Source organism: Thalassophryne amazonica, chromosome 14 (assembly GCF_902500255.1).
Source record: "Thalassophryne amazonica chromosome 14, fThaAma1.1, whole genome shotgun sequence".
In the NCBI taxonomy this organism is placed as follows: Eukaryota; Metazoa; Chordata; class Actinopteri; order Batrachoidiformes; family Batrachoididae; genus Thalassophryne; species Thalassophryne amazonica.
In genome coordinates, this window is record NC_047116.1 from 14,681,198 (window position 1) to 14,707,326 (window position 26,129).

The following is a 26,129-nucleotide window of genomic DNA, read 5'->3' on the forward strand; positions in this document are numbered from 1 at the left end:
TTAAAACTTTCCTTTTTGCTAAAGCTTATAGTTAGGGCTGGATCAGGTGACCCTGAACCATCCCTTAGTTATGCTGCTATAGACGTAGACTGCTGGGGGGTTCCCATGATGCACTGTTTCTTTTTCTTTTTGCTCTGTATGCACCACTCTGCATTTAATCATTAGTGATCGATCTCTGCTCCCCTCCACAGCATGTCTTTTTCCTGGTTCTCTCCCTCAGCCCCAACCAGTCCCAGCAGAAGACTGCCCCTCCCTGAGCCTGGTTCTGCTGGAGGTTTCTTCCTGTTAAAAGGGAGTTTTTCCTTCCCACTGTAGCCAAGTGCTTGCTCACAGGGGGTCGTTTTGACCGTTGGGGTTTTACATAATTATTGTATGGCCTTGCCTTACAATATAAAGCGCCTTGGGGCAACTGTTTGTTGTGATTTGGCGCTATATAATAAAAAAAATTGATTGAAATTGATGTATGTATATATATATATGTATGTATGTATATATATATATGTATGTATGTATATATATATATGTATGTATGTATATATATATGTATGTATGTATATATATATATGTATGTATGTATATATATATATGTATGTATGTATATATATATATGTATGTATGTATATATATATATGTATGTATGTATGTATATATATATATATGTATATATGTATGTATATATGTATATGTGTGTGTGTGTAAAATTTTTATTTTTTTTATTTTTTGGGGGTGTAAAAATCATGCACGCTGGGTTCGGTGTACGTTGGTCAGACGTTGCGCGGCTGCACCGACGCGCACGGTTACAAGGCGGCAGTTAGCGCAGCCGTTTTCTTTTTCCCTCCGCGGCCGTTATTCTCGCTACTCCCGCTTCAGAATGGAGACCAAACCGGTCATCACCTGCCTTAAAACCCTCCTCATCGTTTACTCCTTCGTCTTCTGGGTAAGTGGCCGTTCGGATCACACACCGCAAACCTTTGCAATCCGCCGGTTGTGTGCGTGTTTTTTCTTTCTGTGTGTGGTTGTTGTGCGGGATGAAGAGGTGCACGCAGCGGCAGCATCATCGACCGAACCGTGCGGTTGTTTTGGCGGTGACCCGTCGAAATCGTTGGCTGTTCCCGCGTTTTAATAAGCGGACCGTCGCGGAGTTTAATTTTAATTTAATTGATGATCCGCAATGTGTTTGTGCAGCACGTATGTGACGCCCAGCAGCGCACATAGCATCACGGTTGTGAACATCACCGACCGTCCGTAGGCCCACATCATCATCATTATTGTTAAAATCATCATCAGGAAACAATGTGTTTAACACGTACAGCACTGTGTATGACTACAGAAGTGCAGTATACTGTGCACAAATCCAAGGCAGGGTGCAAAAACAAACAACAAAAATCACAAAGATGCCAAAAATAATGAAAGCTTCAGAGGCTAAAGAGGGCTAAACAATATGTATTTCACATGATTACAAAAATATTATTATTACATTATTATTTGGACCAGCGGTCTGAATAACGATCGACGATGACATGAAGATTTGTAAAGGTGCTGCTTGTTATATTCTGTTTGTTGTCTTTGTGGAGTCATGAATTGGACTAAAACCAACAAAATAATCAGCAATAAAATTGAAATTTATATATATATATATACAAGGTTGGGTAGGATTACTTTGAAATGTAATCCAAAAGTAATCAGATTACAAGTAATCCAAATGTATGTACATACATACATGTAATCCATATGTATTCTTTCAAAATAATCCTACCCAACCTTGTATGTGTGTGTGTGTATATATATATATAAGTGCCTTACTGATATTTATATGATCAGAGTTGCCACAGTTACTTTAAAAAAAATACCTTACTGTCAGCAGCTGTTGAATGTAACTAATAAGCTGCTAATAAAGTAACTGTATAAAGTAACTAATAAAGTAACTTTTCAAAGTAACTGTGGCAACGCTGTATATGATAAATAAAAATAAAATCCAGAACTGCACTTGTACATAAACAGCAGGATGCTTTAGACTTTTGTACATTTCATTCATTATCTGGGTCATTGTGGCAGTAGACCAAACAGCTCGTCCTGCACTTCCCTGTCCTTGGCCAACTCCTTGGTCAAGTTAATTAAAAAAAGTAAAAAAATACAAGGAATTTTTTTTCAATCAAAACGTGTCTATTCTGTTGCTAGATTACACCAGAATGCACCATTTAAATTGAACTCTGAGGAAATGAGGTCAGTTGGACGTATTCAGATATGATGTGGGACTGATGTATACATTTAAATTATATAAATTCACCCGATTTATTTTTTCCCCACTGTATGTCCTGTGATTAAGTAGTCAAAGGGTGTATGAATGTTGGTCAGGTAGCTCAGTGGGTAAGGAGTGACCCTGCCAATAAGTACATCTGGGTTTGAATCCCACTCATACTACCTCTCTGTGTCTTTGGATCAGACACGTAGCCTGAGTTGTCTTAGTCCACAAAATTGTAAAAGGGTACTGGCCTCTATTGGGGAAGTAACCTGCACTGGACTGGCATCCCATTCAGGGCTACGTAATCTGGAGAGATGCGCCGACACCAACGGGCCTCAGGATGCTGCACCTGTACTGGTGCAGGAATGTTTTCAAAAGTAGAATGGACACCTTAACCAGAAATGTCCCCCCATAAAACAAAGTCATTATTCCAAAACAACTGCGTTGTGGTCGATGGTCCACTTTTTGGGTGTGAAGTCAAACTTTTCTGGAAACCAGGCTGGTAAGTAGCTCAAACTGAACCCAGTGAAGAATAATCTTTAGAAGAGCCTTTCCAAACACGGAGAGAAACAAGCGTAAATATCTGAACAATATTAAATAGATAATTGGCAAAGCTTCTGGGGAAAACCTGGTCTTGTTAGGAGAGACGGCATCCATCCCACTTTGGATGGAGCAGCTCTCATTTCTAGAAATCTGGCCAATTTTCTTAAATCCTCCAAACCGTGACTATCCAGGGTTGGGACCAGGAAGCAGAGTTGTAGTCTTACACACCTCTCTGCAGCTTCTCTCCCCCTGCCATCCCCTCATTACCCCATCCCCGTAGAGACGGTGCCTGCTCCCAGACCACCAATAACCAGCAAAAATCTATTTAAGCATAAAAATTCAAAAAGAAAAAATAATATAGCACCTTGAACTCCACCACAGACTAAAACAGTTAAATGTGGTCTATTAAACATTAGGTCTCTCTCTTCTAAGTCCCTGTTGGTAAATGATATAATAATTGATCAACATATTGATTTATTCTGCCTTACAGAAACCTGGTTACAGCAGGATGAATATGTTAGTTTAAATGAGTCAACACCCCCGAGTCACACTAACTGTCAGAATGCTCGTAGCACGGGCCGGGGCGGAGGATTAGCAGCAATCTTCCATTCCAGCTTATTAATTAATCAAAAACCCAGACAGAGCTTTAATTAATTTGAAAGCTTTACTCTTAGTCTTGTCCATCCAAATTGGAAGTCCCAAAAACCAGTTTTATTTGTTATTATCTATCGTCCACCTGGTCGTTACTGTGAGTTTCTCTGTGAATTTTCAGACCTTTTGTCTGACTTAGTGCTTAGCTCAGATAAGATACTTATAGTGGGCGATTTTAACATCCACACAGATGCTGAGAATGACAGCCTCAACACTGCATTTAATCTATTGTTAGACTCTATTGGCTTTGCTCAAAAAGTAAATGAGTCCACCCACCACTTTAATCATATCTTAGATCTTGTTCTGACTTATGGTATGGAAATAGAAGACTTAACAGTATTCCCTGAAAACTCCCTTCTGTCTGATCATTTCTTAATAACATTTACATTTACTCTGATGGACTACCCAGCAGTGGGGAATACGTTTCATTACACTAGAAGTCTTTCAGAAAGCGCTGTAACTAGGTTTAAGGATATGATTCCTTATTTATGTTCTCTAATGCCATATACCAACACAGAGCAGAGTAGCTACCTAAACTCTGTAAGGGAGATAGAGTATCTCGTCAATAGTTTTACATCCTCATTGAAGACAACTTTGGATGCTGTAGCTCCTCTGAAAAAGATAGCTTTAAATCAGAAGTGCCTGACTCCGTGGTATAACTCACAAACTCGTAGCTTAAAGCAGATAACCCGTAAGTTGGAGAGGAAATGGCGTCTCACTAATTTAGAAGATCTTCACTTAGCCTGGAAAAAGAGTCTGTTGCTCTATAAAAAAGCCCTCCGTAAAGCTAGGACATCTTTCTACTCATCACTAATTGAAGAAAATAAGAACAACCCCAGGTTTCTTTTCAGCACTGTAGCCAGGCTGACAAAGAGTCAGAGCTCTATTGAGCTGAGTATTCCATTAACTTTAACTAGTAATGACTTCATGACTTTCTTTGCTAACAAAATTTTAACTATTAGAGAAAAAATTACTCATAACCATCCCAAAGATGTATCGTTATCTTTGGCTGCTTTCAGTGATGCTGGTATTTGGTTAGACTCTTTCTCTCCGATTGTTCTGTCTGAGTTATTTTCATTAGTTACTTCATCCAAACCATCAACATGTTTATTAGACCCCATTCCTACCAGGCTGCTCAAGGAAGCCCTACCATTATTTAATGCTTCGATCTTAAATATGATCAATCTATCTTTGTTAGTTGGCTATGTACCACAGGCTTTTAAGGTGGCAGTAATTAAACCATTACTTAAAAAGCCATCACTTGACCCAGCTATCTTAGCTAATTATAGGCCAATCTCCAACCTTCCTTTTCTCTCAAAAATTCTTGAAAGGGTAGTTGTAAAACAGCTAACTGATCATCTGCAGAGGAATGGTCTATTTGAAGAGTTTCAGTCAGGTTTTAGAATTCATCATAGTACAGAAACAGCATTAGTGAAGGTTACAAATGATCTTCTTATGGCCTCGGACAGTGGACTTATCTCTGTGCTTGTTCTGTTAGACCTCAGTGCTGCTTTTGATACTGTTGACCATAAAATTTTATTACAGAGATTAGAGCATGCCATAGGTATTAAAGGCCCTGCGCTGCGGTGGTTTGAATCATATTTGTCTAATAGATTACAATTTGTTCATGTAAATGGGGAATCTTCTTCACAGACTAAAGTTAATTATGGAGTTCCACAAGGTTCTGTGCTAGGACCAATTTTATTCACTTTATACATGCTTCCCTTAGGTAGTATTATTAGACGGTATTGCTTAAATTTTCATTGTTACGCAGATGATACCCAGCTTTATCTATCCATGAAGCCAGAGGACACACACCAATTAGCTAAACTGCAGGATTGTCTTACAGACATAAAGACATGGATGACCTCTAATTTCCTGCTTTTAAACTCAGATAAAACTGAAGTTATTGTACTTGGCCCCACAAATCTTAGAAACATGGTGTCTAACCAGATCCTTACTCTGGATGGCATTACCCTGACCTCTAGTAATACTGTGAGAAATCTTGGAGTCATTTTTGATCAGGATATGTCATTCAAAGCGCATATTAAACAAATATGTAGGACTGCTTTTTTGCATTTACGCAATATCTCTAAAATCAGAAAGGTCTTGTCTCAGAGTGATGCTGAAAAACTAATTCATGCATTTATTTCCTCTAGGCTGGACTATTGTAATTCATTATTATCAGGTTGTCCTAAAAGTTCCCTAAAAAGCCTTCAGTTAATTCAAAATGCAGCTAGAGTACTGACGGGGACTAGAAGGAGAGAGCATATCTCACCCATATTGGCCTCTCTTCATTGGCTTCCTGTTAATTCTAGAATAGAATTTAAAATTCTTCTTCTTACTTATAAGGTTTTGAATAATCAGGTCCCATCTTATCTTAGGGACCTCGTAGTACCATATCACCCTAATAGAGCGCTTCGCTCTCAGACTGCAGGCTTACTTGTAGTTCCTAGGGTTTGTAAGAGTAGAATGGGAGGCAGAGCCTTCAGCTTTGAGGCTCCTCTCCTGTGGAACCAGCTCCCAATTCAGATCAGGGAGACAGACACCCTCTCTACTTTTAAGATTAGGCTTAAAACTTTCCTTTTTGCTAAAGCTTATAGTTAGGGCTGGATCAGGTGACCCTGAACCATCCCTTAGTTATGCTGCTATAGACGTAGACTGCTGGGGGGTTCCCATGATGCACTGAGTGTTTCTTTCTCTTTTTGCTCTGTATGCACCACTCTGCATTTAATCATTAGTGATCGATCTCTGCTCCCCTCCACAGCATGTCTTTTTCCTGGTTCTCTCCCTCAGCCCCAACCAGTCCCAGCAGAAGACTGCCCCTCCCTGAGCCTGGTTCTGCTGGAGGTTTCTTCCTGTTAAAAGGGAGTTTTTTCTTCCCACTGTAGCCAAGTGCTTGCTCACAGGGGGTCGTTTTGACCGTTGGGGTTTTACATAATTATTGTATGGCCTTGCCTTACAATATAAAGCGCCTTGGGGCAACTGTTTGTTGTGATTTGGCGCTATATAAAAAAAATTGATTGATTGATTGATTGATTAAATAGTAATAGTTTTGTTGAATGTGAACGTCACACACAGGTGTCCTTGAGTTACGTCATGACCTGCCAACCCAAATTTAAATGATCAGAAAGTTGGATATTGGAACACATGATTAGACATATCAATAATACTGTGACATATTTTTGAAGATTTGAGTGAATGAATATATTTCGACCCATGCCTGACAACCTGTACTGCAGGCAGCCACTAGAGGGTGGAAGACATATTTTGGGAACACTTTTTGAGATGTTTCTTGTTTGTTTGTTTGTCTGTTTTTGTGGGCTGATATCCTGTCCAGGGTGTACCCCACCTCTCACCCAGTGGCCACCCTAAACTGGAATAAGCGAGTTTAGAAAATGGATGAATGGCGTATTCTACAGACACAGTGTTAACAGTCCTACGTTTCCACTACTTTTTTCCACCTCACAGACATATGCAGAGCAGCCAAAATATTAAACATGTTGCAGTCCACGAACACAATCACAGAGGAAATGACCATAGATTTATTCATCCATGTTATCTGTGCGTCAGTGCTGAGCTCAGCTCATTAAACAGGGCAAGACTGATGCGCATTGTTGATGATCGGTGTGAATAAAATTGACAGATTTTCCACCATTAAAAAACACAAGTTGATGGCTCCATACATACTGTGGAGGCAAAATAATTAGAGAGCATCAAGTAGCAATAACAGAACCAGGTGGTCACACTTACTAGCAGGGCATGGTGCCCTCTGTTGGATTGGTAGGGTTTACTCTGTAATAACTCAAACAATAAATGCGATCATATTGTTACTTACTAAATTGAAAGTGCAGTGAGGGTGCATAACCTTGATGGATGGGATCAATCTAAATAACAACTTTCTTTGGTTTTTGAATATAACAAAGATTTGTCTGGTACCTGCAGAACACTGCCACCTGCTGGATGCTTGGTGCATGCTTGATGGATGGTGGAATTCATAATTGGTGCCGTCAAATGTAAACGCAGCTCGTAAGCCACCTGCTGGACTTTTCTTGACCAAGAACGTGATGTGAGATTTATTCAGAAGGACGGATGTCTGCCTGGATTTCTTCCCTAAGAGCTCTTTTATCCGTACACAACTTTTTAATGAGTTATGAATTGTTCCAATGCTGAATATTGATGACGTAAATGACCTTGCGCTCACACACAAGTGTAAAACACACTTTAGAATTCTGTTAACAGGCTTTAAGGGTTTTAATTAAAAGAAAAGCAAGTGAAACAAGCCGAGGAAGGACATATTGATTCCTGTTTGAGTTGTGAAGATGGAGGGAAGTCAGTAGTCTCTCCTCGCTGCTCCTCTGGTTTGCTTTGTGTTGTTGAAGTTGAAAACAGAGTGGAACTAGAAGGGCACTCAGTAGAGCGCATTCCTCCGCCATGCCACGTATCAGTATCGAAGGATGTGAATTCACAAAAGGGCAAACTAATACATAATGCTATATTCCATAGTTTAATCCGGATCATCACCAAATTTTAATCAATTGATCCTGGACATATATCCCATCATTCCACCAAATTTGGGTCAAATGCGTTCAAAACGTTTTGAGTTATCCCGTTAACAGACAAACAGACAGTCAAACGTCGGCGAAAACATAACCTCCTTGGCAGAGGTAACAAACCCTAAATTAGAAGAGAGTCCATATGCAGAATCAGCCTTTGAGGTCTAAGTCTTTAGGCTTCTCCTGGTGCTGACTGTCTTATTTTATGGTTGTGAGACTTGGACGTGAACCGCTGACCTACAACTGGATGTCTTTGGTACCAGGTCTGTCAGAGGATTCTTGTGTTCCTGATGGGCATCACCTGCATTGTGAGGGAGTGCCACCTTTGAAGTTTTGAGCATGGGGTGCTTTTCTCTGTGCACAAATCAGCACATAGGTCCCAACGGCTGGAGAAGGCCAGGGACACTCCCACATTTCTTCTGGTTGCAGCACGTAGGTGGTTAATTTCTAGAAATGGGGATGGACCAGATGGCCTGGGTGGTCACCATCCAGGACCTGTGGTAGCGCCGTAGTGTGGTGGATGTGGAGTTGCGTGTTTCCAGCACATGCTCCCAGAGCTTAACCTTTTAGCTGCTTACAAAGCTCACCAGAGGGGGTGCACTTCGGTGAGTCTGGCAGATTCCGATGGGATTCGATCGGATCAGGACGTCCCTAATATGTCGTACTAGCAGCAAGTACTAAATAATGTTTCACACATATCTGGCTAAAGATCTGCTCCAGGTACATTTATATCACAGTAAAATCACCAGTGTAAAACTAACACTGAGAGTGTTAAATTGACACTGCCAGTGTACAAATGGTCCTACTCTGGTCAGAGTACACTGTCAGTGTTAATTTCACACTGATGATCTTACTGTGTAATGTAAGCTGCTGGGGTGGATCCAGAAATTTTTGGTGGCGGGGGTCTGATTCATCGCAACTGGGCAATCCACTCATTCATTTAGTATCAGTGACAACATTACACAGTCATTTGTGGGATGTTGTCACTGATATTAAAAATGAATAATAATTTTTGTGCTACTAGTAAGCATTTCTATCGTAAATACTAACATAAAGTAGAGTTGCAAAGTAAAATATTCATTTTTATTGTAACCCACATATGTTTCATTACTTTTCACAAGTCACTGATATACAATGTGATATTGTTGGTTTCTACAACTGTCAATGAGTTAAGTCAACAGGCGGGCACATTTTTATCAAACATGAACAGTTTAAAAAAAGTCAGAAACGTTATCTCTAAAAGCGCTTTCATCTACAGTATAATACTAGCATTACAGATCATAGACGTTTATCCTACTTCCATGGGCAGATGATACTGTTTAAAAAATTATTTCATATTGTAGAACACAGTGAGATATGTTCAGCATTTTTTATTGTTTTGTTTATGTTTTTTGTTTTTTTTTTCTAGTGGAAGATAATGATAAAGAAATTGTGGCAAACAGTAGCAACATTGTCGCAAGCCCTGGTCACATGGCACTAATGACGCCAAAACGAAACAAGAAATCTGGACTTATGTTGACTTTCGGAGACATCATTTAACCATCGTCCAACTTCGTTCCTGTAGCTGGCACTTCGTCAGAATTTTCAAACTGTTGAAAAATGTGAACGAATCCCGACGACAACTTCAGTTCGTCCGTATTCCGTTTTGTATTCTGTCTTGACGGTTCCTCATCGTTTGCGTAGTTCCCGTACCGTCTGTGTTCCGTTTGGCTGTCATCCAACTTCATCCAACCTCCCAAGTCTGACGTCTTGCACGAATGTTGACAATTTCTGAACGGATCAATAACTAAAGATCTGACGTCCTGAACGTGACTTGTCCATGTGTGGGACGAAAAGCAGTGTTGTCATACAGAAACAATAGTGGCAAGAACGTTTGATGAACTATTCTAACTATTCACGCACATTCCAGCCGTCTGTGGCTGGAAAGGCTGTGCACACACACTCGTTCCAGCCACAAAAGGCTGTATACCACCTTCGCATGTTTCGTTTTATTTTTGTTTAAAGCGTCAAGGTCGGCGTTCGTTTTTCTTTTGTTGATTTCGGGTTTTGTTTCTTTCCTTTATGCACTCTTTATTCGCTGGTTTTTCAGTGATGGGATAAGTGCCGGCTCATTCGCCCACCTTTTCTTGATGATTTGTGACTTTGTGAATTTTTTTCTTCGTTCAGCTATTGTTGTGTGCCGTGTGACTGGGCCCTAAGATTAAACACTTAAAAGCTTTGCCTTGTCTTATCTTCTTAATTTCTTTTTCTTTTCTTTTTTTTTTTTTTTTTTTTTACTTTGCATCTTTTCTGTTTTTTTTTTTTTCTTTGGGGTGGTTTGCGGCAACTCTCCCCCCCCCCCCCCATCAGATCCATCCTTGGTAAACTACGATGCTGAATTCCAGGACTGTTTGGCCGTGCGTGAAGGATGCGCTGTGCGAGTGCTGTTCCTGCCGTGCACTGCAGCCACATGCCGGCCTCACAGATATGAGCTTTTATATTTAGGCAGGACAGGACAGTCTCTGCGCCGTCTTCCATCTACAGCCTCATATTTCAGGCGGCTGAAATGCAGCGGCTCGGCTCACCCCCTCGGGATGAAGCGGGCCTCCCTTCCGCTGTCATCAGCTTGCCGAGGCCAATAATGTCATCAGCGCGAATGGCTGCGCCGCCATACTGAGCATATCAAAAAGGTGGGACGGTCTGTGTCATATGCCCTCGCCTCCATATTTTTGTCATCACACCTTCTGTTTTGTTCTGGGGCCAGCAGGGTGCGGGGGAGGAGTGACCTGCTTTCAACCCGCTGCTGCAGCCGGCGTTGAATTTCAGACAAAGTGCACAGGGTGGAGGGTTTCATGTGCAGAGATACATTAAGCCTGCACACTGCCAAGTCCTTCCACGCACAAGGCTTCGCGGAATTCATCAAGCACACAGGATGTGTGGACACGTGTCCCTGCTCCTCGGCCATGCGGGTCCTCGTGGCTTTAAAATAAACACTTTAAAGGAGTTGTATTGTGCAAAACCTTTTTTTTTTAAATTAGCAGTTACATATGGTCTGGATTTCAGGTTAAAGTTACTTTTTTGCAACTGCATTCATATAAAAACATTCTTAGCAACCAAGCCTCAATTTTCCACACATTCATTTATGAATGGAAGGAATGGGAATAAACGAGGCCACTGTCTTTGAGCTCTTAATGAAGTCAAACCCAATTTTTTCAAATCTCATAATGTCGTTTTTGAATTTTAGGATGACTTCCAGCCTAACTAGACCTAACTTTTTTCCCTGCAGGAATTGCTGTAGTAATCTGTAGATTTCCCTCAGGAATCCCATAAGACCTCTTTCCTGTCGGAATCTCCTTGAAGTCATATAGGTGTTCCCATAGGAATCCTATATAGGAGTTTTCTTTGGAATCTTGATATACCTCTTTCCTGTATACATCCTATTGAAATTCCTGTTCCATGCGAGCCCTATAGTTATTTTCCTGCAGGACTCTTATAAGAGTCCTACGAGTGTTCCCATAGGAATCCTATAGAATTTCCTTTTGGGATCTTATAAGGCCTCTTTCATACAGGAATCCTGTAGATTCTTACACACCTCTCTGCAGCTTCTCTCCCCCTGCCATCCCCTCATTACCCCATCCCCGCAGAGACGGTGCCTGCTCCCAAACCACCAATAACCAGCAAAAATCTATTTAAGCATAAAAATTCAAAAAGAAAAAATAATATAGCACCTTCAACTGCACCACAGACTAAAACAGTTAAATGTGGTCTATTAAACATTAGGTCTCTCTCTTCTAAGTCCCTGTTGGTAAATGATATAATAATTGATCAACATATTGATTTATTCTGCCTAACAGAAACCTGGTTACAGCAGGATGAATATGTTAGTTTAAATGAGTCAACACCCCCGAGTCACACTAACTGTCAGAATGCTCGTAGCACGGGCCGGGGCGGTGGATTAGCAGCAATCTTCCATTCCATCTTATTAATTAATCAAAACCCAGACAGAGCTTTAATTCATTTGAAAGCTTGTCTCTTAGTCTTGTCCATCCAAATTGGAAGTCCCAAAAACCAGTTTTATTTGTTATTATCTATCGTCCACCTGGTCGCTACTGTGAGTTTCTCTGTGAATTTTCAGACCTTTTGTCTGACTTAGTGCTTAGCTCAGATAAGATAATTATAGTGGGCGATTTTAACATCCACACAGATGCTGAGAATGACAGCCTCAACACTGCATTTAATCTATTATTAGACTCTATTGGCTTTGCTCAAAAAGTAAATGAGTCCACCCACCACTTTAATCATATCTTAGATCTTGTTCTGACTTATGGTATGGAAATAAAAGACTTAACAGTATTCCCTGAAAACTCCCTTCTGTCTGATCATTTTTTAATAACATTTACATTTACTCTGATGGACTACCCAGCAGTGGGGAATAAGTTTCATTACACTAGAAGTCTTTCAGAAAGCGCTGTAACTAGGTTTAAGGATATGATTCCTTCTTTATGTTCTCTAATGCCATATAACAACACAGTGCAGAGTAGCTACCTAAACTCTGTAAGGGAGATAGAGTATCTCGTCAATAGTTTTACATCCTCATTGAAGACAACTTTGAATGCTGTAGCTCCTCTGAAAAAGAGAGCTTTAAATCAGAAGTGTCTGACTCCATGGTATAACTCTCAAACTCGTAGCTTAAAGCAGATAACCCGTAAGTTGGAGAGGAAATGGCGTCTCACTAATTTAGAAGATCTTCACTTAGCCTGGAAAAAGAGTCTGTTGCTCTATAAAAAAGCCCTCCGTAAAGCTAGGACATCTTTCTACTCATCACTAATTGAAGAAAATAAGAACAACCCCAGGTTTCTTTTCAGCACTGTAGCCAGGCTGACAAAGAGTCAGAGCTCTATTGAGCTGAGTATTCCATTATCTTTAACTAGTAATGAGTTCATGACTTTCTTTGCTAACAAAATTTTAACTATTAGAGAAAAAATTACTCATAACCATCCCAAAGACGTATCGTTATCTTTGGCTGCTTTCAGTGATGCCGGTATTTGGTTAGACTCTTTCTCTCCGATTGTTCTGTCTGAGTTATTTTCATTAGTTACTTCATCCAAACCATCAACATGTTTATTAGACCCCATTCCTACCAGGCTGCTCAAGGAAGCCCTACCATTATTTAATGCTTCGATCTTAAATATGATCAATCTATCTTTGTTAGTTGGCTATGTACCACAGGCTTTTAAGGTGGCAGTAATTAAACCATTACTTAAAAAGCCATCACTTGACCCAGCTATCTTAGCTAATTATAGGCCAATCTCCAACCTTCCTTTTCTCTCAAAAATTCTTGAAAGGGTAGTTGTAAAACAGCTAACTGATCATCTGCAGAGGAATGGTCTATTTGAAGAGTTTCAGTCAGGTTTTAGAATTCATCATAGTACAGAAACAGCATTAGTGAAGGTTACAAATGATCTTCTTATGGCCTCGGACAGTGGACTCATCTCTGTGCTTGTTCTGTTAGACCTCAGTGCTGCTTTTGATACTGTTGACCATAAAATTTTATTACAGAGATTAGAGCATGCCATAGGTATTAAAGGCACTGCGCTGCGGTGGTTTGAATCATATTTGTCTAATAGATTACAATTTGTTCATGTAAATGGGGAATCTTCTTCACAGACTAAAGTTAATTATGGAGTTCCACAAGGTTCTGTGCTAGGACCAATTTTATTCACTTTATATATGCTTCCCTTAGGCAGTATTATTAGACGGTATTGCTTAAATTTTCATTGTTACGCAGATGATACCCAGCTTTATCTATCCATGAAGCCAGAGGACACACACCAATTAGCTAAACTGCAGGATTGTCTTACAGACTTAAAGACATGGATGACCTCTAATTTCCTGCTTTTAAACTCAGATAAAACTGAAGTTATTGTACTTGGCCCCACAAATCTTAGAAACATGGTGTCTAACCAGATCCTTACTCTGGATGGCATTACCCTGACCTCTAGTAATACTGTGAGAAATCTTGGAGTCATTTTTGATCAGGATATGTCATTCAAAGCGCATATTAAACAAATATGTAGGACTGCTTTTTTGCATTTACGCAATATCTCTAAAATCAGAACGGTCTTGTCTCAGAGTGATGCTGAAAAACTAATTCATGCATTTATTTCCTCTAGGCTGGACTATTGTAATTCATTATTATCAGGTTGTCCTAAAAGTTCCCTAAAAAGCCTTCAGTTAATTCAAAATGCTGCAGCTAGAGTGCTGACGGGGACTAGAAGGAGAGAGCATATCTCACCCATATTGGCCTCTCTTCATTGGCTTCCTGTTAATTCTAGAATAGAATTTAAAATTCTTCTTCTTACTTATAAGGTTTTGAATAATCAGGTCCCATCTTATCTTAGGGACCTCGTAGTACCATATCACCCCAATAGAGCGCTTCGCTCTCAGACTGCAGGCTTACTTGTAGTTCCTAGGGTTTGTAAGAGTAGAATGGGAGGCAGAGCCTTCAGCTTTCAGGCTCCTCTCCTGTGGAACCAGCTCCCAATTCAGATCAGGGAGACAGACACCCTCTCTACTTTTAAGATTAGGCTTAAAACTTTCCTTTTTGCTAAAGCTTATAGTTAGGGCTGGATCAGGTGACCCTGAACCATCCCTTAGTTATGCTGCTATAGACGTAGACTGCTGGGGGGTTCCCATGATGCACTGTTTCTTTCTCTTTTTGCTCTGTATGCACCACTCTGCATTTAATCATTAGTGATCGATCTCTGCTCCCCTCCACAGCATATCTTTTTCCTGGTTCTCTCCCTCAGCCCCAACCAGTCCCAGCAGAAGACTGCCCCTCCCTGAGCCTGGTTCTGCTGGAGGTTTCTTCCTGTTAAAAGGGAGTTTTTCCTTCCCACTGTAGCCAAGTGCTTGCTCACAGGGGGTCGTTTTGACCGTTGGGGTTTTACATCATTATTGTATGGCCTTGCCTTACAATATAAAGCGCCTTGGGGCAACTGTTTGTTGTGATTTGGCGCTATATAAAAAAAAAATTGATTGATTGATTGATTGATAGATATTCCTGTAGGAACATCTAAAAGGATTATGGGAATTTTCCTATTGGATTCATGTAGGAACATCTAAAAGGATTATGGGAATTTTCTGATAGATTTCCTGTAGGAACATGTAAAATATTATATGAATTTTCCTATAGGATTCCTGTAGGAACATGTAAAGGATTATGGGAATTTTCCGATAGATTTCCTGTAGGAACATGTAAAATATTATAGGAATTTTCTCATAGGATTTCTGTAGGAACATGTAAAGGATTATAAGAATTTTCCTATTGGATTCCTGTAGGAACATGTAAAGGATTATAGGATTTTTCCTTTTGGTTTCCTGTAGGAACATGTAAAGGATTATGGGAATTTTCCAATAGATTTCCTGTAGGAACATGTAAAATATAGGAATTTTCCTATTGGATTCCTGTAGGAACATGTAAAGGATTATGGGAATTTTCTAATATTTCCTGTAGGAACATGTAAAAGATTATAGGATTTTTCCTATAGGATTCCTGTAGGAGCATGCAAAGGATTATAGGATTTTTCCTTTTGGTTTCCTGTAGGAACATGTAAAGGAATTTTCCTATAGGATTCCTATATGATCGTGCCCAGTGGGGCGGTTTATGTATTGGCAATTTGTAGTCTTGATGTCCATCTGCCCACAAGTGATCAATGATGAACTTTTTTCTCTTTTTTTGCATCCAGGGGTTTGATAATCATATTAATAAAGGCCACAGCACTATAGAGATAAACATATTAGCATCATGGCTAAGTAGTGTAACATTTAATACTTAAATACCACAAATTATTACATTTTTGTTGTGTATTATTTCACGTCCTGTGTGGTGACCAAGTGGTTAATGCACTTGCTTTCAAAAGAGTAGATTCCGAGTTCAAGACTACTCATGCCCATTCTACACATAGTGTGGAATTGTGTCAGGAAGGGTATCTGGTGTGAAAATTCTTCCAAATCAACATGGTGATTGAGAAAAAAACAAATAACTTCCTATTATTCGGGATATCCTGACTGGAAATGTTTTATTTCAAGTACTCCGAACAACCCAACAGTGGTTTATGTCAACATTTAATATCATGTATAAATTCTGACATTATGATGCTCCCAGTAAAATTAGATTTGATGCCAAATCACATTTAAAAAAAAGGATGATTTATACCAAACTGCAGATGCAGTGGAATCATAGATCAAAGGAAATGATGCTCTTTATGTTGTCACGTGTGGAGTCAGTCGGAACACTTTTTAATTTCTGTCGGGCTCAAATTTCTTCACACGAGGTGAACGTGTTCGCTCCTGATTTGTGATGACGTTCAGACGTGCAATATTAGCCCAATTAGCACTCCTGAGCAATCAGCTGGAGCATCAGGCATACGTTAGCCGTCCCAACACCACCGTGTCACGCCGTCGACGATCAAAGTCAGAGTCGTGTTCTTCCTGTTTGGAGAAGCCTCAAACCTTTGCAACATAATTACATCGATGCAAATAAAGGAGGTTTCTATGGTAACTGTCCTTCACTTACACTTGAACCCACATTATCACCTCCCCCACAGCAGAAACACGCCATCGTTTGGCACTACCGACGGCAACGAGTCGAAAGCTCAGGTTCAAGATGACGGTAACACGGGATGCAGCCAAAATTAAACAACCGTGGGGAGAAAGAGAATAAATATGAACTGAAAGAAGTGCTGCCACGACACCTGACAGCGGGTCAGAGTCTGCAGCCGCGTCATCGCAAAGAACCTTTGCCCAGTTTTTTCCTGACACACTCCGCCAACTGTGCACAGCGTTAATAAGTCACCGTTACCACGGCGATTAACCCGCAGAGAGCTGCAGGGCCTCCCGGGGGCCTTTTAGTTCTCTGCCAGTCCCTCCCCCACGGGGGCGTCGTGTTTTCATCCTTGTTTGCTTGTTAGCGGGATTACTGGAAATGCAACCAAGTGCTTTGGATGAATCTCAACGGTCAGAGGAGAACGAACCCACAAAATCCTGCTGACGGAGAGGAGTCAGCACTTACAGTGCAAGAGAAGACACTTTGAACACGTTTGTTAATAAGTTTTAAAATCTTGGTAAACATCGGGGTGTAACCCTCCGTCCGAATACTGTAGGTTTCTCCAGTCGGTTTGAAGGGCTCATTCCTCGCCCATCAAAATGATTCCTTGTTGCTGACAAGATGGTTATGAATGCTGTATTACATTTCTGCTATGAACCCCCCCCCCCCCCCAAAAAAAAAAAGTCCTACACACTGTAGCCATAAGATAAGCAATAGAAAGTCCTTATCCCCATCACACCGACGCTTATCTACAGTTTCCAAAGTGTATAGCAGACAAGAATCCACAACTCCCCCTGGACGGGACACCAGTCCATCGCAGGTTTCTTCTCCAGCCAAGACTTCCCCATCCCATTTTCAGCCCAGTCTCAGGCTTCTTTTTTTACCCCCCTGTGATACTATCAGGAAATGCATCACATTTTCATGATGGTCGTCAGTCACCATTTTTAACCCTAAGCCTAACCCCAACGGCCCCCCTCGTGCCACCCCAAATTTTGTGATATCATCATAACATAATTTCTTGATACCGTCACAAAAATGTGACACCATCACGAACTAGGTGTGAAATCACGCCTAGTGGAGTGTCGTGTCCAAGGAGGCAGACAGGTAGCACGAGCAGGATAGACGTTTGTTGGTCACACAACGGGGGGAAGGTGGGGGGAAGCCAGTGGTCTCTCCTCACTGCTCCTCCTCTTTTAAAGGCATATTTTTTGCTAAATGTTGTTGTTGTTGATGATGATGAAATGTCCCAGAAAGTCCTCTGGGACATTTTTGGACAGCCTGTCCCCTCTCCGGCTGCTGGACGGTGGGGAGGCAGTCGGCACGATGAGTTGGCTCTCAGTGGAAGCGCGGCAGCAGCAGCCGCTCCGTACCTGGCTTTCTTTCCGACATTACCCAACCGAGAGACGCCGTTTCAGCCGCCTCGTACAAGGAGCTCTTTTATCTGCAGCCTTCATTTGAAATGCTGAGAGAGCTCCAACAGGAGGAATTGTCTCGCCCCGGACCCAAAGAGACGCTTTGATTTGTCGCCTTTGTTTCTCTGTGTGTTGCTCGCTTTGTACTTACTTATAAAGCGGGTTTATTACAAATTTGATAAATTTGTGTCTCCTGTGACGCCCCCCCCCCCCCTTCTCCTTCACCCCCCTTCTCTCTGTCTCTAATTGTTCTCCTTTCTTGATCCCCCCTCCTCACCGTCTCACCGGGGGCCCCCAAAAACATCTTATTGTAGCTTTGTGGAATGAGTCGGATGTGCTGTTTGACTCGATTTCCTTCTCTCTGTTTGGTTTTTGTTTCAATTGTGAGGATTTGTTTTCTTCATCCAGATAACAGGAGCCATCCTGCTGGCGGTAGGAGTATGGGGGAAGTTGATGCTGGGCCCGTACATCTCCTTGATAGCTGACAACTCCACCAACGCCCCATACGTCCTCATTGGCACCGGCATCGTCATCATCGTTTTCGGCCTGTTTGGATGCTTTGCTACCTGCAGGGGGAGTCCATGGATGTTGAAGCTGGTAAGAAGCCGGCGAGAGCTAGGAAACGAAAAACAAAACAAAGGGGGGATGTGGATGCTTTGTCATGTGGTCGTCAGACTAACGGTTGTCCTTGACCACAAGTCCTGAAACAGAAAAGTTCTTTTTTTTTTCTTTTTTTTTTGTCAGTTACTGCTGAACCCAGCAACCATCCCTGGTTTTCAAGACCAGGCACCTAAGTGGCTCTACTCTACTGTTTTCTACTCTCCTATTTTACTCTTCCTTTTCAGATATTTAGATATACCTTTATATACTAGCATAGTTTCACCTTAGAATTGGAATATAATATATAAGATATACCTTACTGGATTTTCATGCTCGAGCGTGGCACTGTTTGGGTGTTCATGCTAATCCTACCGTGACATTAGCTACAAGCGGCACCAAGTGGGAGAGGCAAAGCGACAACTTGTCGTTCGTTTTCAATCGTGGACTTTTTGAGACAACAGGAGACTAAAGAGACAACGGTCACTAAACCGCCAGCTAGGCGGGGCCAAATTTGACCAGAAGTCTATTTTGAGCAAATACTGAGCGACACGACGTGGCGACTGCCAATCAGAGTAAAAAGGCAGCGTGACTTCAGCTGGTTGCTAGCTCAAACAAAATAAACCAAGATGGTGGAAAATATTGTGAAACAGCTTATTTCTGCATAAATGTAATGTGGTATTTTTTTTTCTTCATATATTTTGTAAACGTTTGTGAGAAACAAACACTTCTAAATCTAAATACATTGTGTTTGCGACCAGATAACACCTCTGAAGTGGTTTACAAGATATTGTACAGAGATGTTAGCATGCTAGCTAGTGGCACAGGAACGCTACTGTGGAAGATGATGGCCTGAAACCAATCAAGCAAACTTTATTTCCGTTAAGCAGTCAAGCATGAACGTGACAGTGTTGGGATTTCCATCCTTTTATAATTTATCATTAAACATTGTGCACAGTAACGGCAAGTAACTATGAGCTGGTCACGCCCCAGAAAAGCCCATCAAGCGACAAACACCAACTGCTTGTTGTCCTCATTTGTACGTAATGTGACCGAAGGGTAAATCATTATTTTCCTGTACGTGCTTCACAATAAAAGTATTTTATTGGTATTAAGATTGGTTAGGCTTTACTGTGAAACATCCAAATACATAGTATGTACTTAGTGAAAATTTCAGTTTTGTACCAGCAGACTTTTTAAAATAAAATCATATGCTGTTATATACATAAGTGAACTAAAGTTGATTTTCTTTGGGGTTTTTTTTAATTTAAACAAATTTTTCAACATTCAGCAGGCATAATTTTGGTTTCTTTTTCTGCAGTCATGTTCTTACAGTAAAGCTGAAAACACAGTTATTACAAGACGGTAACAACAACCCACATGTCGAATAAGCCAGCGTGGCCACCCCATATAGCTAATTAGCTAACAGGCTAGCTGTTACAACCGTAGTTACTGTTATTACAAGTAGTTGTTGTCAGACATTTTGAAGGACAAGTTTACTTTTTGCAAGCTGATTTATATTACAATAAAAATAATTTGGGCTTAAAAAAAAAAAATTAAACATTTCTAAAATTACGCCCATTAAACTCACAGTAAAAATGTGTCTACAATATGACATAAATAACTTAAAACAAATAATGTGTTAATGTTATGTGCCCCCAAGAAAATAATAATAGATTAGATAGAACTTTATTAATCCCTTGGGAATACTCCCTCAGAGAAACTGAGGTTCCAGCAGCATTGTATAGCAGCACACAGGGTAAGAAGCACACAGAGTATCAAAAGTAGAAGTAAAAAACAATTTGCAAAATGTAAATACAAACATAAATACCAGAAATACTGCTCCCTACTGGCTTACTGGCTAATACTGTTCCTCTCCTGTCCCCTGTCTTCCTGTTATTCCTCCTCCCCCGGGGTGAGTAGTTGTACAGTCTGATGACCTGAGGGACAAAGGAGTTTTTCAGTCTGTTGGTCCTGGACTTGGGAAGGAAGATATAATAGAATGCTAAAATACCCTTGGCCGTATGAGCATGCAATCACTAAAAGAGTGTGTAGAAAGAATGTGACCTTTTGACCCTTAGATTAGGTCAAGGTTACCCACATTTGAACTTGTCCAAGGTCTGCGTCCCAAGAATGCTCCCTGTGAATTTGAAGACCCTGGCAGGAATACGACTGGACTTGTGTTGAGCACAGGCAGACGGATGGATGGACGCAAAGTCATCACAATACCCGATGGCCAAAATATGGGTAAAAAAAAGGTTGTAGATTTTCATTTTTCATCCATTCCAGTGTCAAATCTCTGACATTCTGGGGATTGGGTTCTACACTGCTTTTACACACATGGTTTTGTCATTTTGGTGACAAGGCAATGTTGCCCAGTCTATCAAATAACAAATTTAATTTTGTAAAAGTTGGCTTTAAGCCAGATACTGCCGCTGCAAAATCGTAAGAGCCTCAGATCTCCTACTGTGAAGGAGCGAACTGTTGAACTGATTAAGATTTTTCATCATATGAACCCATGCTGGGAAGAATTAATAATGAGGGGAAAACAAAAGAGGGATGGGATCAATTTTGGCTGCATGTTAATATAAACTTTAATGAGAATGAAAGGTAATGACTAAGTATTTTAATTTCATGTCGGTGGTTTTAGTTTTACATTAATGGATGGCTGTCTTGTGTTTTGTGTAAAGGTTCTGTTATTTATTCAATGATATGCTGCACTGCTCCGGAACAAAGCAACTAAAAATTTTAATTATTTAAAAAAAGAAAGAAAGAAAAATGCTGCATGTTAGCTGGTTTAGCTAATAGTAAACATGAGTCATTTCCACCTGGTCTAGCTTTCCAGAGGTTCATTAAGGTATTTTATTTTGTACCTATCTTAGTTTGTTTTTTTTTTTTTCTTTGGAAGGTAAGATCTATGAACGTTATCTTCTGGTACACAATAATCTGACCGGAGCTAATTCTTAAAACCACTGCAGGTTTGATATAAACCGGTACAAACTCCCTGCGCAGCTCCGTGTTCACTGTCATTCATTCTTTCCCAAACTTTTTAAATTATTATTATTTTTATTTATTTTTTAAAAAATGGATTTCTCATAGCCAAAGCCGAGCACTAACAATGATATAATGTGACTATACGGTTGTAAAACGTGAACTTGTCTTTTAGTTACTGTGGCGGTTGTTTGTTGGCTCATGAGTTTTGGTAAATGATGTTTTACGGAAGAATGTTTCCGTGCAAATGACGCAGATCTTTCTTGCTGCTTCTCTCTCTGCAGTATGCCATGTTTCTGTCGCTGGTCTTCCTCGCAGAGTTGGTGGCCGGAATCTCTGGATTTGTCTTTCGCCACGAGGTCAGCCTGCCATTTACATATATAGATAGATAGATAGATAAAGTTTGGTTGTATAATGTCCCCCAAAATGTCTAAAATACAACAACAAAAATACATCCATGTCTTCTCATTTTGTTTGAATAAAAAATATGAAAATCTTTGATACCTCAGTCACTCTAACTTTGATTAGATTAGATAGAACTTTATTCATCCCTTGGGAAGACTCCCTCGGGGAAACTGAGGTTCCAGCAGCATTGTATAGCAGCACACAGGGTAAGAAGCACACAGAGTGTCTAAAGTGAAAGTAAAAACCAATTAGCAAATATAACTACAGATATACTAGTCACGTTTATTTGAAATGGGACAATGCAGATTAATGAACATAGTTACATGTAAACATGCCGGATTGTAGAAGGATGCTAATTTCCATCCGTAGTCCCAGTAACATAGAAACAGACTAAGAACACACAACATACCAAAACAAATCAGTCATGACAGAAAACAATGAAAACCGAATATACATACAAATATTTACAAATTCAAAGTGGCAACAATTGATCGTTAATAAGCAGCTGACAGGTGGAGGAACCAAAAGAGTTTTATGAAGATGGGTGATTGAGGTGCAAAAGTACTGCATCAAAGTGACAAGTGCTACGTGCAAAGTGCATTTATACAAATATAAATGCCAGAAATACTGCTCGCTACTGGTTTACTAGCTACTACTGTTCCTCTCGTTCCTGTCCTCTGTCTTCCTGTTACTCCTCCTCCCCCTGAGTGAGGAGTTGTACAGTCTGATGGCCTGAGGGACAAAGGAGTTTTTCAGTCTGTTGGTTCTGCACTTGGGGAGGAGCAGTCTGTGGCTGAAGAGGCTCCTCTGGTTGCTGATGAACGTGTGCAGAGGGTGACTGACATTGTCCATAATGTCCAATACTAATATGTTCACTTGTGACCCTACAGGCACAAATAGACTTGCACAACTCAAAATATACTTTATGAGTCTCATTCACATATTTGTACCTGGTGTGACAGTGAAACAGGGAGACCATTTTCTGTTTTTCTTGGGTATATTGCTTTTGTGGTTATAGCGTCTCCTTGGTTGTGCTGGTATTGCAGTTCATGGCTGCCTTGTGTTCTTTTTGCGGCGGACAAGCACAAATAACGGAAAAAGAAGTCGGATATGTGGTGTCATGCATCTCGTCACTTATCACTAAGAAAACCTGCTTTTCCGCTTCAGTCTTGAATCTGCTTGCTTTTTGGTATTCACGTGTCCATGCACATATCTTATGCGTGTCTTAGATAAAAGGAACCTTTCGGAGGACGTACACTGACGCAGTCCTGAACTACAATGCTGAGAGTGAGGAGAGTCGTGCTGTTGACAATTTGCAGCACAAGGTGAGTCCCAGCGCTCCCTGTGATACAACAGTCAGGACACAGGAGATGACATTTTATGTGCGGAATTATGGCAGGATTAAAATGGATTTTTGCACATGTCAAATTTAAATTTCTGTCAGGTTTTTTTTTTTTTTTATTTGTTAACGTGATTGCTTGGGTAGAGTCATTTTACCTGCAGGGGACAGTATAAAATGTTAATATGTATTTATTTTGTCTGTCTGTGTAGCTGCGTTGCTGTGGTGTGTATAACTACACCATTTGGTTCAACAGCGCGTATTACCCAGCTCACGGCCTCCCTACCAGCTGCTGCTTTAACTCGTCCGACTGCAGCCCCGACGACCTCCGCAATGCTACCGCCGTCCCAAGCAAAGTCTACCACCAGGTGGGCGTATCGGCGTGTCTGCCGCAAAACGTGCAGAAACATATTTACCATAGATTAGGTGGCACCACGTCTCATGCACCTTTTCAAACATCTCCTGCGGCTGCTCCAGATTCGCTTTCTGTCTATCTTGGCCCTAATCTGTACCTGTAACATTCCCCCGTACCCGCTGGCGACTAACCTGCCGCCTGTCTTTCAGGGCTGCTACGAGCTGGTCACTTCATTTATGGAAACCAACATGGCAATCATCGCAGGAGTGACGTTTGGAATTGCCTTCTCACAGGTAAACGCACAGAGAGCATGTGATTTTATTTTATTTTTTTTATTTTAACAATAAATCGTTGTATCATATGTATGGATAATTACCGTATTTTCCGGAGTATAAGTTGCAGAAAATCTCAAACTAGTAAAAATAACTGCGATTTATATTCCTGAAAATACAGTATAAATAAAACAGCTGCATTTTACAAGGCGAGAATGTCTTTTATTTTAATTTTCAGAAGCATTTCTTTGTATGAGAGTCAGTCAAATATCATCCGCGTTTGCTTTTCTGTTCTCTCTCTCCTCGTGCAGGACGCACTGGAAGCTGTTATTTAGCTCTTGCATAATGCTGTGGATATATAAAAATAGTAATAATAATAATAATTTTAAAAAAATCCACCGACCCATCAATCAAATCCTCTTCTATTGTTACTATTCCAGAGAAGGACTTTAAAATTTAAAGCGAACCCTGAAGTTAAATCATCATAAAGGGATGACGGTCTTGCGTAGCCTAGATGCAGTCTTGCGTTTTTGTTGCATTTAACTCGCAATTGTAGCCTCATAAAGTGTTTTGGTCAGGAGATTTGAAGCTTTCTGGTAATATCCGTATCCGTATCAGGCCATTTTGTTGAGAAATGGCGATTACAGTATGTCCCAAACATGACTTAGAAGACTTTGTGTCCTAGTTCCATTCAGTATACAAATAGATACAAACCACCATTTCTGGAAGGCCGCCGTCTCAGCTGCCTAGCGACCCTGCAAATTGCTTTATTATAAATAGTTCAGGGTTCTGCAATGTATTAAAAGTTGGGAAATTTGAACAATGCTTCTGTGACAGAGGCCAGCAGGAGCCCCCCCCTCACTCCCCCGCCCCCCATGTCAGAGACTGTGAGTTTGCGTCCTGCGGGGAGCGAGTGGGAGGAGTCAAAAGTACAGCACAACACAGAGCAAGCCACTACACTTCCTCTGTTGGACCACGGTCTTGTCCACTTTCAGAAGTCTCGTGTTGGAGCAGAATTCCGATGTGCAGGTCAAATTTCAGAATATTTCTGATTTGGGTGTTATGCGGAAAACCCTTTTGACACAAGCTTGTGATGGTTTGCGTGGGCGTGTCACACACAGCTCAAACTGGCTGAGTGGTTGTGACATAAGTCACAGAAGTCTAAAATGAGCCGTATTATGTGTGTGTAGGGGGTTTTTTTCCAACAATATCAGCCCTTTAATGGGAACATTTTGATGTTGTCTTTCAGCTGATTGGCATGCTGCTGGCCTGCTGTCTGTCCAGGATCATCACAGCCAATCAGTACGAGATGGTGTAGCTGAAGCGACGCGGCAGGTAAGCGACGCATTTTCACAAACGCGCGTAGTTATGTCAACTCGTCTTTATGGGTTTTTTTTTTCTTCTTCTTCTTTTCAGGGAGATGAAGAAGCTTTGAAGAAATTCCCAAAACACTCTGGCGCGTCTGACTTGGAATTGACCTCCCTCCGTCTCTCTGCCTGTGATCTTTGTGTAAAATCTGCGTGTACCTTATTGTAAAGCACCATTCCTGTTGCAACAAAGCTTTCCGCACATTTCACCGCCGCATGAGGTGGAAGCTGCTCGGGAGCGCCCGTCTCAGACCGAGACGGAGCAGCCGCTCTATGACGGGGGCTAGCGTGCAGCGCGCTCATCGCACACCCACTGCACACTTTTGTACAGAATGACGTCGCTAACACTCGGAAGTAATCGTTTCAATAGGCAGGTTTCGTTTTTTTGCATTTCGACTTTGCTGTTGCTCGCCGTTGTATATTCCTATGGTTGTGATATTTTTCTGTATCTGTACTGAGGACGACACTTTTAAGTTGAGCGTTATTTGAGACATGAGTAAAACTGATAAAAACTATATTTTTTATCCAGATTATGTAAGGACGTAAAACAGATCTGAGGCGGAATATAGGGTAAGGGATATATTAAAGCATTTCAGTATCGGTGAAAACTTGATTGTGGTCAAAAGGACCAAAAGGAAACTGACTGTGGATGTGAATTTCCTGCCAAACTCCCCAAAGTGGCTTTAAAAATCTATTTAAATCTACTAAATGCACTTTTAAATTATACTCATATGTGAGTCTAAAATCTAAAAAAATAAAAAAAAAATCTAAATTTATGCTTCCCCCTACCAATTTTTATTTTTACTTTACAT

The 26,129-nt window shown here is 40.8% G+C and overlaps 1 protein-coding gene across 1 annotated transcript; it reads left to right on the forward strand.

Moving 5' to 3' along the window:
• Window positions 1-748: 748 nt before the first annotated feature.
• On the forward strand, window positions 749-26,032 carry tspan7b (tetraspanin 7b; the record flags this gene model as incomplete). Its single annotated transcript, XM_034187168.1, has 8 exons — window positions 749-937; window positions 18,400-18,588; window positions 21,864-21,938; window positions 23,214-23,309; window positions 23,536-23,691; window positions 23,888-23,971; window positions 25,200-25,285; window positions 25,367-26,032. Coding segments are annotated over 7 exons (858 nt in total), but the record flags the coding sequence as incomplete, so codon positions are not given.
• Between the last annotated feature and the right edge of the window lie 97 nt (window positions 26,033-26,129).